Source organism: Euprymna scolopes, chromosome 25 (assembly GCF_053919585.1).
Source record: "Euprymna scolopes isolate OS-2025 chromosome 25, ASM5391958v1, whole genome shotgun sequence".
NCBI classification, from domain to species: Eukaryota; Metazoa; Mollusca; class Cephalopoda; order Sepiida; family Sepiolidae; genus Euprymna; species Euprymna scolopes.
In genome coordinates, this window is record NC_136506.1 from 59,077,090 (window position 1) to 59,091,589 (window position 14,500).

Here is a 14,500-nt window from a genome sequence, read left to right on the forward strand (position 1 = left end):
ACCAAATTTCAGTTACAATACATGCGGTGGCATCCCTGGCAAATATAACTGTTGGATAATTAACCACTTAATCTGCTTTCACAACAGTGTCAATGGATTTGTATTTGACTACCTCACTTGGAATTTTACATTTAATTATAGCGTTAAGTTCATGGGCATCTTTGTATTGACCTGCAAGAATAGCTCATTCACTCAGTCAAATGGAATTCTTATATTTTGAATATCTGCAAAAACCTTTTAAACTAACTATTCTTTTGATGAAATAAAATTACAGAAATTACAGAAGTTAAAAGTCAAAGAATTTTGCTCTTAACTCTGATCAGCTGGCACTTTTTCGTACCCAATTTCCCACAAGTGATGCAAAAGTTTTTGTGCGGATCGAACAGTCTGCAACTGTACATGCATATTTTGAGTTAAGTTTAATGTCTTCACATGGAACAAAAAAGTAGAGTATTTGAGGCAAGCATTTATTTCATCTGCTGGTGTTGATTGAAGAATAACAGGTAACATTTGTCTGAAATCTCCTGCAAGCAATATTACTGCATTCCCAAATGGTCTGACATTGCCACGCAAATCTTGCAAGGATCGACCAAGAGCCTCAAGTGAGTTTTTGCGTACCATTGTGCATTCATCCTAAACAATAAGTTTGCATTTCTGCAATATTTTTCCCCATATTGGATGTTTTGGAGATGTCGAAGATGAGATTTTTGAAAAGTTGAATGTTTTAAAGTAGAATAAATAATTCTTTTACTTAGCAGCAAGGTCGCAGGTATTCCTCATGCAGCAAGGGCTAAGGCTATGTCATTTTGTTACCAAATGGCTGCCAAAATCAATTTAATTAGAAAGGTTTTACCAGTTACTTCTGGTGCTGTTCAAGGTAGCAGTAATTTCCAAATAACTTCTATTCTCACAGTCAGTAAATTAGGTGACTAAAATAGGATTTATCCATGTTTTGACAATGCCTTATTCACTGTAATTAATTTAGGAGACTAAAATAGGATGAGGGATTAGAGATGGACAGATAGAGAGGAAGATATATAGATAGAAAAGAGACAGTGAGAGGAAAATAGAGAAGGAGATAGAGAGATAAAGGGATTGATAGATAAACAGAGAGAGAGAGGTGGAGTGTTAGAAACAGAGAGGGATGAAACAGAGGAAAGGAGAGAGATAGAGGGAGTTAGAGAGAGAAAGGGGCTCAAAGAGAGATGAAGAGGGTGATATAGAAAGATAGATTGAGAGAGGGAAAGGGAGAGATGGATAGAGAGAGATATTGAGAGAGGGGGAGAGAAACAGAAGGTGAACTACACTTCACCGTTTTTTTCCTCGTTCAGTAGAGAAGAAATCTTTCGAGACTGAGGCAATTTTAATGTTTTGATATTATCCAGAGTACCCCTTTTTTTTTGGGGGGGGGGCTAGATTTTCCTCGCATTAGAAACCGACCGGGTTATCTGTACTTTCACTTAACAAATTAATAAAAGAAAAACATATTGTAAAATTTGAATTTAACAGGAAAATACTATTTTAAAAAATAGCACGGTAACATAAGTGCATAAGTGCCACTTTAGGTACTCCTTTGGCGTTGAGTTCCATGGCGACCAGCATAATTATTTAATGGTCGCTCCCTTAGCCCCCCCCCCTCCCAGTCAAGGCTAATGCATGCGCATGTAACATTTTTTTTATTTACTGACGTTGGCTAAGTAACTAAACGATTTATTGATAATTTCGTAACCCTTAAACGCATGCCGGAAGATTTAAATTGGTTCATTATTGTTGTAATGAAAAAAAAAAAGTTTCATTCAACACAAAACCAAAAACACATATTAATGATAAATGATTTATTATTCTATTCATTGAAATTTACTAATTTTTAAATTAAAAATTAAAAAAAAAAAGTTAATAAAAAAATAGTTGCTTATGTGCGCATAAACAACTTGTTTTTTTTTTTAGATTAGGTCCACCTTATAATCACCCCCCCCCCTCCCCAACCTCCTATTAAGAACAGCTTCCGGAATAAACACCACTTTTGGAGGGGGGGGGCTATTTGCAAAATTTAACTGATATTTGTTGTCAGCATACCCACCCGAAAATACTATTAAAAACAAAAAAAAGGAGGGGTTCAGTGCCCGTGGCAGAGAAGTAGATTTATTTATCAATAAAAGTTGCGGAGAAGTAAATTTATTTATCAATAAAAGTCGTCATTTAAAAAAGAAAATTGTGGAGGTGGACCTAAATGTTTTGTTTTCCCACTATTCAACAATTTGTTCATCTGCGCATGTAAATTAAAAAATATTTGTAAAAGTGAGAAGTTATTAGTAAATGATTTAGTTTTTTTTTTTTAATTTATTTATTTATTTATTTTTTTTTACATTAGATCCACCTCCACAAATGTTAAGAACGGCTTTCAGAATAAACACCCCCAACCTCTCCATGTTAACAACGGATTTCGGAATAAACACCAGGGGGGGGGGGATATTTAAAAAAAAAAGTCGATAAAAGTCGTCATTTAAAAAGAAATTTAAAATCAAATGTTTGTAAAAAGTGAGAAATTATTAATAAATGTTTAGTAACATTTTTCGGTGCTAATGCAGAGAGTGATCTGCGCTATTTTTTAAATCGTGTTTTTTTTTTTTTTAATCAATTGCAAGGTTAAAGTACAGAATAGGTACAAAACACACCCCCATGTTAACAATGGCTTTTTAAATAATAACGTTATTATTTCAGCATGGATCACTCTCTGCATGAGTACCCATTTTTCTTTTAATATTCATAAAAAGTAAAACTTTTTTCAAAATAAATAAATAAATGTTTGTAAATGTGACAGATAATCGTTTAGTTACGGCAACGTCAGTAAATAAAATATGTTACGCGCGGGGTGAGGTGGGAGACTAAGGGAGCGACTATTATTTTTTTCTACTGGTCGCCATGGAACTCAACGCCCAAGGAGTACCAAAATTTAATTTTTTTGTCAAATAAATAAATTTCAAGCAATTTTTGCAATAAATAATAGATAGCAACTTCGTTAATTTTACGACTCGCCCCAGCATATTATAAACACCCTAACTTCCCCATGTTAAGAACGGCTTTCGAGGTTTATGGAAGGGCGTTTTTTTTTTTGTTTTTTTTAACATGAGGGGGTTATGGTGTTTATAATACGTTGAGGCATGTCGTAAAAATGAAACAGTTTAGAAAAAGTTAAAACAAACTTTTTTATGTAAACAATGCCGTGAAAATAAACTAAACAATTAAAACGTAATGTTTCATGAGTGAAGCCAAGCCTTAACATAAATAAAATTTAAAAAACATAAGTACATAAATGAATTTAAAGCTTTAAAATATGGGATTATTATTATTATTATTGTGTGTGTGTGTGTGTGTGTGTGTGTGTGTGTGTGTGCTAATGCAGAGAGTGATCCGCGCTATTTGTTTTAAATCGTTTTCCACGTTTAAAGTTTTATGATATGTTTTTATTCAATTGTAAGGTTAAAGTACAGAATAGGTACAAAACACCCTCCCTTCCCCATGCTAAGAATGGCTTTTTAAATAATAACATTATTATTTCAGCACGGATCACTCTCTGCATGAGTAAGTTGTTTTGTTTTTTTTTTTACTTATCGAGTTAACAGAAAATGAAATCTTTCGTCAATTCGTGGCTGTGAAATTAATCGAACCGGAAGTTCAGTTTTATCAACAGAACAGATTCGCAGTAAAAAAAATATATTTATTTTATTTAATATTTTAATTTTAATAAATCGCGAGGTAAATTTATTTGAATAACATAAAAACATACCTCGACTCTAAATGCTACATGGTGCCGAAACCCGGGATTGAACCAGGGACCTTTAGATATTGACTATTTTGAAGTTGTACTATTGCTGACAGAACATTTATTTTTTTTTTTTTTTTTTGCCTACTACATTTTTGTTTCAGGTGGGTTGTCTGAGAATTTCAAATAAATTGGTAACTTAGAAATAGGGGTTTATTTGTTTAGAACGAACCAACTTTACATTTTTATATATATAGATTTATATACGTATATATATATTTATATATATATGCATATACATACATATACATATTTATATATATATACATTTATATACATATATATTTATATACATATATTTATACATATATATATATATATATATATTTATATGTACATATATATATATATATATATATATATGTATTTATATATATATATATATACATATATATATATGTATTTATATATATATACATATATATATATGTATATATACTTATATATGTGTATACATATATATATATATTTATATATATATTTGTATACTTATATATATTTATATACATATATATTTATATATATATTTATATATTTTTTTACATATATATATATATATTTATATATATTTATATATATATGTATATTTATATATATTTATATATATATAGTGATATATATATATTTACATATATATATATATATATATTTATATATATATATATATATATAGAAAGAGAGAGATAGTTTTATATATACATGTATATATATTTATATATATATATATATTAGGCACCGCCAAAAATGGCCGCAAAATCAAGTTGTTGTTGTTTTTTAAAACGAAATTACATTTATTAAAATCCATTATTTCTGAGTAACTTTTTTTTTTCCAGAAAGATAAAACCCTGAATTTTATCATATAGAAAACAGAATAATGTAAAACTTTTTCTACTATTTTTAATTCAATTTTAAATGTTAAATTTTCCCAAAAAGTTAACAATTGACATTTTTTGTCTTGCACAAAAAACGTACTTAAATATTTAAAAAAAAGGGTTTTTGAAATAATTAATTTATTTATTTATTGTCTAACTAAGATTTAGGATGATTTTCTAAGAGAATATGCAAAAATATTATAATATAAGTACCTGAATTTCAAATAATTCCACTTATTCATATAGGTAACCAGATATTCGCGTTGACGTAGAGTTCAGATCGACTCTGTTTACGTTTTCGTCTGATAAAAAGCAAACTATGGAAGACCAAACAGGCCAAAAAAAACTTATTTTTCAGTGACGAAAATTTCAATGTATTATTAAGCTGAGGCTGGCCAGTACCAGATGGGTGACCATTTGCATGCGTTTGGTTTTTAATATGTATGTGTGTGGGGGCCAGACTCCCCAAAATGGGGGGGGGGCAATTTAAAGCAGAATAAAAAAAAATTATTTCAGCGCGTTTGGTCCACCATAGTCGAAAGGCGGCAAACGTTTTCAAACGGGATCGAAAAAAAAGATGCTATTTTTAACACAAAGGGCACAATATTTATCGAATTTTTTTTTTTGGTATCGATTATTCAAAGCATGCCCTGTTTAATAATGGTCATGCATTATTCGGCTCGCTAAAAAAAAATTGTTAATTTATTTATCAAAAATTTTAAAATAGCTTTTTCCGTATAAATATTAAAAAAATTTTTTTTTTTTTTTGCTTAACTTAAATTAATTATTTTACTTAACATATTCACCGAATTTCACACTTCAAAACTCAAAAGCGGGATAATTAAACACAATCGAAGTTCTGATATTCAGACGTCAAAATAAGGTATGCAAACAATTTTTTTTTTTTTTTTTTTTTTGGAATCTATAATTCTGTCCCTTACAACACAATATGTTGATTTCAGTTCCAGATGATTATTTTAAGCATATTTGTTCCCACTTCAAAACAAGCAAGCAAAAAAATATATATATATAAATATCGTTTATGAAAAATAAGTACACTGTTATAAAGTTCATTCTTCTCCTAATAATCGCTGAAAATTTCGTATTGATCGGATAATTACCTGATTTTTGGTAGATTTTTAAAAAGACGGTCCGTCAAAAAGTACTGACCTGCCCCCCCCCAGTTTTGGCGGTGCCTAATATATATACATAAATGTATATATATTTATATATATATATATACATAAATGTATATATATTTATATATATATACATAAATGTATATATATTTATATATATATATACATAAATGTATATATATTTATATATATATATATATACATAAATGTATATATATTTATATATATATATATACATAAATGTATATATATTTATATATATATATATACATAAATGTATATATATTTATATATATATATACATAAATGTATATATATTTATATATATATATACATAAATGTATATATATTTATATATATATATACATAAATGTATATATATTTATATATATATATATACATAAATGTATATATATATATATATACATAAATGTATATATATTTATATATATATATATATATATACATAAATGTATATATATTTATATATATATACATAAATGTATATATATTTATATATATATATATACATAAATGTATATATATTTATATATATATATATATATACATAAATGTATATATATTTATATATATATATATACATAAATGTATATATATTTATATATATATATATTTATATATATATATATATACATAAATGTATATATATTTATATATATATATATATATATATATATATATATATATACATTTAGTTGCGCATATTTTATTGAAGAGGATCTTCGTTCTTCTTTTTATGATCTTTCTTTCGAATTTTTCTTGTTTTCGTACAAGTATTTTTGTTATGGGATCCAAAGTTCTTATAAAGTCCCCTAGTTTACCGAACGTTTTCAGTCTCGACTGACCATCGTCAGGGTTGTTCTTCCTGTGCATCCTACTTATTGGTTGATTTGTTCTCTGTCGTTTTACTGTTTTTATTACTAATTTACTATGTGTAGTTTCGCCTAATTTGAATTTTTCCCCCTCCTCTTCACCTTTATAGTGTTAGAATAGGTGGAGAATTCGGCTGCTGTTGTACTAGTTTATTTTATTAATAAACTTTTTTATTTTTTTTATTTTATTAATAAACTTTTTTTATTTTTTTTTTATTAATAAACTTTTTTTTATTAATAATAAACTTTTTTTTTTACTAATAAAATTTTTTTTATTTTATTAATAAACTTTTTACACGATAAAGGTGAAGAGGAGGAAAAAAGAAAAGAAAAAGGATTTTAAAAAATTCAAATTAGGCGAAACTACACATAGTACTATGCACTATAATTCACTGACGGTCATGAATAAACACTCCCAACCTCCCCATATTAAGAACGGCTTTCGGAATAAACAACACCCATGCCTAACCACATGTATTAACCTTTTATTAATCGAATGTGAATAATTTTTTGTATGGTAGACTAATATGGTAAAAATCAGAGCATTTTCTTTAAAGGTCATCTGAGTGCAGTGCCGCTGATTCTAATATGTTCAATTTTCACACCTCGCTGTAGGTAACGGAATTTTGGGTTCGTTACCAAAATCCGTTTTTCATTGTAACAAAAATGAAAGAAAAAAAGAAGGAAAAAAAAAGCATTTAAAGCAAATTTTTCGGAAATGGGAAACTAATAGAAATGAGCAAAAGAAATACAAACCCGAATGTGTTTAAAATGATCCAAATTTATTAAAACAAAAGTTTTCGATTGAAAAGAAAATCCCCTCTTTGTTCTAAGAACTTGAAAGATTATTCAACCGAATTTTCCTTCACAAAAAAAAAATATTTATATTTAATGTCAAATCTCTTTGACGGAGCCGGAAATAAAACCTCCTCCTCGTCGGTAGGTGATCTTCGAACTGCCGAAAACGGGGAAAGGTTCTTTCTTCCTCCCCCTCCCTCTCCAGAAGGTAGGAGAGTAGCAGACTGCTGGAAGGGAATTATAACGATGATGATGATGATGATGATGATGATGATGATGATGATGAGGAGGAGGAGGGGAGGAGGAGGAAGTGACCTGCAAAGGCCGGCCAAGGAGTGCGTTCCTTTCCCCAAATGCCGAGATGTTGAATGTTTGTATATAAAAAATAAATAAAAATTATTTCTTTATTAAAATTTCAACATAAGTTGTTTTGATTTGAATTCAGTGAAGATGCCAGTATGTTTACTTAGCAAAAAGGTGTGAAATGAGGGCTTTTTAGTTCAATCAGCAAACTTCAAAATGACCTGGTGATTATAAAAATGCATGGAGATGATGTTTTGGAAAAGAAGAAAAATATAGAATAGGAAAAAATATAGAGATATTTATTATTTCGCTTTGCCCACAACAAACCATTTTCTTCATAGTTCACATCAAAATTGATTCCAAGTGTTTTCTCTGAAACTCAACAAAGTAAATAAATGTGCTTTTATTTCTTTTAAGTTATGTTAATTTAATTCAATTATTTCTATGTATTTTTATACTTAAATAACTCGAATTCCCTGGAATAACTCATTTAATGAATTCGTTTTTTTTTTTTTTGTTTTTTTTTTCAAGATTAAGAATAATTTTAAATAGTTTAGCATACAGTTTGAATCTCGACTAACAGGTAGTATTGACCCCTCTTAAGTTTCCAATAAAGTTAATTTAATGATTTAGTTTAAAAAAATCATTTATCTACTGTTGGTTGCAAATTATTTTCTTTAACAGGTTATGAAAAATCAAAGTGTTATTTTTACACTTTCATTGTTCATTGGAATACATAATTAATTCTTAAATAAAGTTAAAATTTATTAATTAAATAATTTGTAAATTTGAAACCTACATTATTTGTTTCTTCATTATTAGAACAAAAATATAATTTCTAAACCAAATAACTGAAACAATTGAGTTCAGAGTTAAATTTGTTTGTGCACAACTGGTCGTACAATCTATTCATATTAAAAAAAAAGTTACTTTTAGTTTATAATTCCATACAAAATGTTGAATTGAAAATAGGTTTGCAATAAAGATTTAGCAGTTAATTTATTAATCACAGTAATTTTAGTGGTCATTTTCTAGTATTGCTAACAAAATGAAAAAGTGGGGAAAAAACGAAAAAAAAAAAACAAATATATAACAAATGTTATCTTTGTTATTGTTAACATTTATTGGATGGGTTTTTGTTTAATTTTCGCTTTTTAAACGTTTATTGAGACTCCCTAGATGACCGCATAATAGGTGAAAGTACAGAATAGTTACAAAATGGTGAAACACCCTCCCAAGTTTAGAATGGGTTTCTAAATAATATTATTTTAGCGTGGTACCTTAATTCAAGGATTAAACATTTTAAAAAAGCTTAGTTATAAGAATTAATAATTGATATTTCCTTGAATAAAGAGAAATTTAATGAAAAATAATTTAAATATTACTTTTTTGGGGCTACAAATTACGATATTGAAAAATACTTTTATTAATTTACTTTCTGTTTCGTCAAATGAAAAAATATTTTTCTATAAACAAAAATAAAAATGTATTATTTTGTAATCTTATAATTAGAAATAAATACACTTATTCAAAAAAATGGAATTTAGTTTATTTCATGTAAAACATTACTTAATGTATTTCAATAATGTTTTTGTTTATCAATTTGTTAACAAACAAGGAAATTTTTACAGTTAGCTGCTACCATAGTCAGCGAAAGGTAATTATTGTTGACATTTTGTTACAAAATTAAATGTCTATTTCATATTTCAAGTCAAAGGTAAGACTTATATTTCACTTAACCGATGACTGAAGCAAAATTTTAACAATTGTATAGTTGTACTAATTTTCTTCCTATATTTTTAATGTCTAATTTGTTTATTTTTCTTGTATTCACGGAAAATTTACGGCCATTTTGATTTTTTGTCATTTTTTTAACTTTTGTTATTTTGCGATGGTCAAATCAAATTTTGCTAGTTTTATGGAGCATAAAATAAATAGTGTATGCGATTTTAACCCGGATCCTTCTTCTTCGATATAGAGTAAAAATTACGGTGAAGTAATTTCATTTTACTAGTTTTTACTTGTATTTTTGTTATGGGTGTGGAAAGTTAGTTTCATACCTACATTATACATTGTTAAAGCTTTGGTTCAATCATTAGTCAAATAAAATATAGCAGTAAAAGTCTTAACTTTGGCTGGAAATATTATGAAAAAGATATATATATATATAGGTGTATATATAATGATAACATATCATATTTGAGCAGGCAACATCTAAAACAATTAACTTCCGGTGTCTACGGACGGCCCTAAGAGACAACTTTTTCCTATAGATAACAATTTATAACAATTTCAATATCGTAATTTGTAGCCTGAAAAAAGATAATATTTAAATTATTTCTATTAAATTCCTCTTTATTTTAGGAAATATTAATTTTTAATCATTATTTAAATTTTAACTAAATCCTTAAATTAACTTTATCGGAAACTTTTTTCAATTACAACATTTTTGTATGGAATTATAAACTAAAAGTCACTTTTTTATTCCCTATTAACAAATTGTAAAATCAGCCGTTCACAAAGAAATTTAATCAATAATTGTTTCAGTTACTTGGTTTAGAAATTATATTTTTGTTCTAACAATGAAGAAACAAGTAATATAGGCTACGCAACGATTTTTATTAGTGAGATGCAAACATGAATTGGTTTTCCATTGAAAAATTATTCACATTCGATTACTAAATATAATTTTTATTTGCTTATTAACGAAAAATTGTATTAATTTAAAAAAAAAAATGTTAATTATTTACACTGTTTATTAATAAGTTTTAAGAGTACTTCCACATTCTTTTCACAGAGTCTAAAAATTTCAATCATTAAAAAAAAAATATTTCGGAGACACTTTGAAATTTCACAGGATTTTAAAGATTTCAAGATTCCTGTTCAGGACTGGGAAACTCTAGTAAAATGCCGACTTGAATGGAGAAGGCTAGTTAGAAGTGGATCTGAAGTTTTTGAAAGGGAAAGAATTAATCATGCTGAGCTCAAGAGAAATCTGAGGAAAGCCAATGTGTCAGTTTTATCTAATGCGTTGAACAGTTGGAAATGTGAGGCTTGTGATCGGATGTTCCTCTTGAAAGCTGTCTACATTAACCACAGGCCCATGGATGTAATGATTCACTCAGCAATTGCTGTGAGAATGGTCATGAACATTGAGATGGCTAGCATCAGTTAAGACGAAGCAATTGCCACATATATATATAAAGTATGCTGGTATGAATAATACGCCAAGGAGATGAACGCTACTATGTACACATTAAGCTTACAACAACATGTTTTTCAAAGTCAAGTAAATATCTGACAAAGAGATCTTTCTCGAAATATTATATCACACGGACATACCACCAGACCGACTTTCCCAGGTAACCACTGTGCAAATATAAATATACTGCGTATATGAAATATGAATATGTACACATGTATTTATAAGTTGTATTAATAAATTTCTTACCTGCTTCAGCTTGTGTCTTTCTGTTACTTCTGCATTGTACCGCCTTCTACAATTCCATTTAACTACATACTATACAATGCTTCAAGCAAACTACACCCACCTCGTTTCCAGTGTTATTTTTACAGACAGTTTTATTTGTTTTTTTTTGGGGGGGGCAGTTTTTGAAACAGACAAAAATCGACTAGGTTATGTATAGTTTGGGCTTAGGTTAGGATAGGGCTAAAAAACAGTCTGTAGTTCGTTTTTTGGAAATTCGATTGATTACTGTAAACTGAATGGTAGGTATTGATAAAAGTAAATACATGTTGCTTTTCTTTTGGAGTTAGCATAACCAACCAATGAAGAAAAAGAGGAAGGTTAAGGAAAGTTGTTTGACAAGGTATAATTCTACTGTCAACAATAATATCGATCATTTTAAAATGTTTGTTTCCACATAAATTCGAGTAGATAGCTGCCAGGAACATTCTTACTCATACTGCATTCTTATTTATTTTGTTGCTTTGCTTCCGTCCATATTCTCACTACATGGTTTGTCATAGCTTTCATTTTCGGGTCTATGAAGTGTAGATTGTGGTTCAGTCAAGTGTTTGTACCCTTCTTTTACTAATTTGCTGTAGGCCTTCCAACAGTCAGATTTTACTTTTTTTTTTTTACTTTTGAACACAAGCAATATGTATTTTTTTACTATGGGAATGGTTTTGGCATTTCTGTTGGATACTGCCTTCAGAAAGTTCTGCTTCTCTGTGGGATCATATTCTCTGAATCATTAAAGCTCTACCAATGTTATGGGTTCCTATGATTAAACAGATTTGTATATTTCAAACGTATGCCTTGAGCCTCCAATTTTCCAAGGATTATTTCAAAAGTGATTTCTACACACCTCCCATAAAAAAAATTTTCCGGTCTGTGATGGTGTTTTTTTACCCTATTCTGCATTTGTCTTTTTGAGTATCAAGCTGTGCGACCACAAATACATCCACTTAATTATCCGAGTTAATTTTGATCTCGCTCATGCAAAAGTGTGCCAGTTCCCAGCAACATCTGCATTCTGCACTTTGTATTTCTGCATTGAGTATTGGTCAGTTGTTGTATTTCTGCATTGAGTATTGGTCAGTTATTGTATTTCTGCATTGAGTATTGGTCAGTTATTGTATTTCTGCATTGAGTATTGGTCAGTTATTGTATTTCTGCATTGAGTATTGGTCAGTTATTGTATTTCTGCATTGAGTATTGGTCAGTTATTGTATTTCTGCATTGAGTATTGGTCAGTTATTGTATTTCTGCATTGAGCATTGGTCAGTTATTGTATTTCAGATGGAGAGCTTGCAGATATGTTCACATGTTTTCTTTTTGTGATCATTTTCTTTACCAAATTCCATCACTATACTGTACTAGGCAATTTATTTTGGGTTTAATTACTTTTCTTTGGCATTTCTGTTGAATACTGCCATATATTTTAAGATTTGATTAATCCATAGGTAAATTTGTTGTCTGCTTCTGAATGGCTAAACCCTTCTGGTTTATGTAAATGGGCAAAAGATGCTGGACAAAAAGTTGGTTTTATGTATCCCAAACTCAACAAAATTGGCTTAATCACCACCACCACCTTGTTAGAATCAAGTGAAATTGAATTTAGCATCTTCATCCGTTGTTTTCATTGTTGGGAAATATATCTTTTGTTTCAGTTTAACAGAAAATTTTGCGCTTTGCTGCATCATTATATTTTTTTTCTGGAGAGTGTGAATCGTGCTCTGCAGGGGGAGGAAGGGGGTATTTCTGATGATAATCAAAAAGTAACAAATGTAAATCTCAATGTATTTAATCATATCATATGAGCTGCATAACCTTTATAGATTAGTTGAATTTACATGAGATTTTAAATGGTGTTCTTTTTATTTCTTTTGCAGGTACGTAAATCGCCTCCTTTTTTCTTGCGGGAATGTCATCAAAGGTAAATTATGTTTGCTTCATAAGATTTTAATTTGTCTCATAGAATTCTAATTGAATTAAGCTACTGATGTTAGACCTAAAATGAAGATATAACATGCCATTTGTTTGTGCCTAGCATTCACACTATTTATGTCATGAGAAATATTGTTTCTTTTGTAACAACTACCAGGACTATCTGACGTTTTCTGGGAGCATGGATAACTAGAAATGAATAGAAATGCTAAAAAAATATGCACAGCATTTTTTTTAATAGTACCCCTCATTCCCTCTGCATCTGGCTTAATATAACAGAAAAATGGGTACTCTTGCATATTTTGACCCGGATCCTCATGATTTCCCATCAAGCCCAGATCGGGCGAGACCGGCAATCATCGGTGATATCCGAGCGGCATAACAGATGTAGGCTAAGGAAAAAAAGCTAAACAAAACAAAAAAAAAAAACCAACTGAAAATTTTCAAATAATAACAAGAAACCTACCTTTAAAAAAACAAATATGGTTATTTAATTTTTTGTTTCATTTTTTTTTTTGCATAATATTTATCTGCAACAAGTTTTTTTTTTAATTTATCTGCATAAAAAGGTTGATTACCGGTATAATTGTTAGGTATAAGTACAATTTTTTGTTTTATTATTAGTATTATTTTTTTTTTATCAAAAATATATATTTTTAAAAAAAAATTTTTTTTTTTAACAATTGTTATTTGCTAGCGGAAGAACTTTCTGGAGAGGAGGATATTTTCTTAGGAATCTTTTACTTCATTCGATTGTTGATCGGCCATCAACAGCAAAGAGAGAGGTGATAGGGCAGAGGAAATGGGAGGAAGCTCCCTAACCGGGTAGCTTTCGGAAATATGATTTATGATGGAGACAAAAGGATCGTTTCCAAATTTTTATCTCCACATAAATTCTAGTAAATATGTATTCAGAAGCTCTCGACTGGTCCCACATTCTTGCTTGTTACACTGTTTTGTTTCCTTCCACATCCTCTCCACGTGGTTCGTTGTTGCCTTCGTCGTTGGGTCTACAAAGTGAATACTATGATTCACAGTAAGGTGTTGGAACCCTTCTCCCCCAACTTTGTTATAGGCCTTCCAACAGTCGGAAACGACTGTTGTACCCAGCAGAATATATTTTTTATTATTGGAAAGAGGGTTTCGGCGTTCCTATTCGGGACGGTGACCAAAAAACCCTCCTTGTTGGTGATATCATAGCCACTCAAGACCCAGAGCGGTTTGAGGATTCTCCCAAACGTTATGTTTCCTTCGGTTGA

At 29.2% G+C, this 14,500-nt stretch overlaps 1 protein-coding gene across 2 annotated transcripts in view; it reads left to right on the plus strand.

Moving 5' to 3' along the window:
• LOC145247367 (Krueppel-like factor 6) overlaps positions 1 to 14,500 on the plus strand; it is a 294,094-nt gene that overhangs the window by 151,299 nt on the left and 128,295 nt on the right. The window contains exon 2 of one of the 2 annotated variants that reach the window (XM_080109047.1): positions 13,187 to 13,230. The exons of the other annotated variant lie outside the window; for it this stretch is intronic. Coding sequence (XP_079965173.1) covers positions 13,219 to 13,230 — 12 coding nt within the window. The 5' untranslated portion in view covers positions 13,187 to 13,218. The remainder of the gene's footprint in view (positions 1 to 13,186; positions 13,231 to 14,500) is intronic. 2 annotated transcript variants of the gene reach the window in all.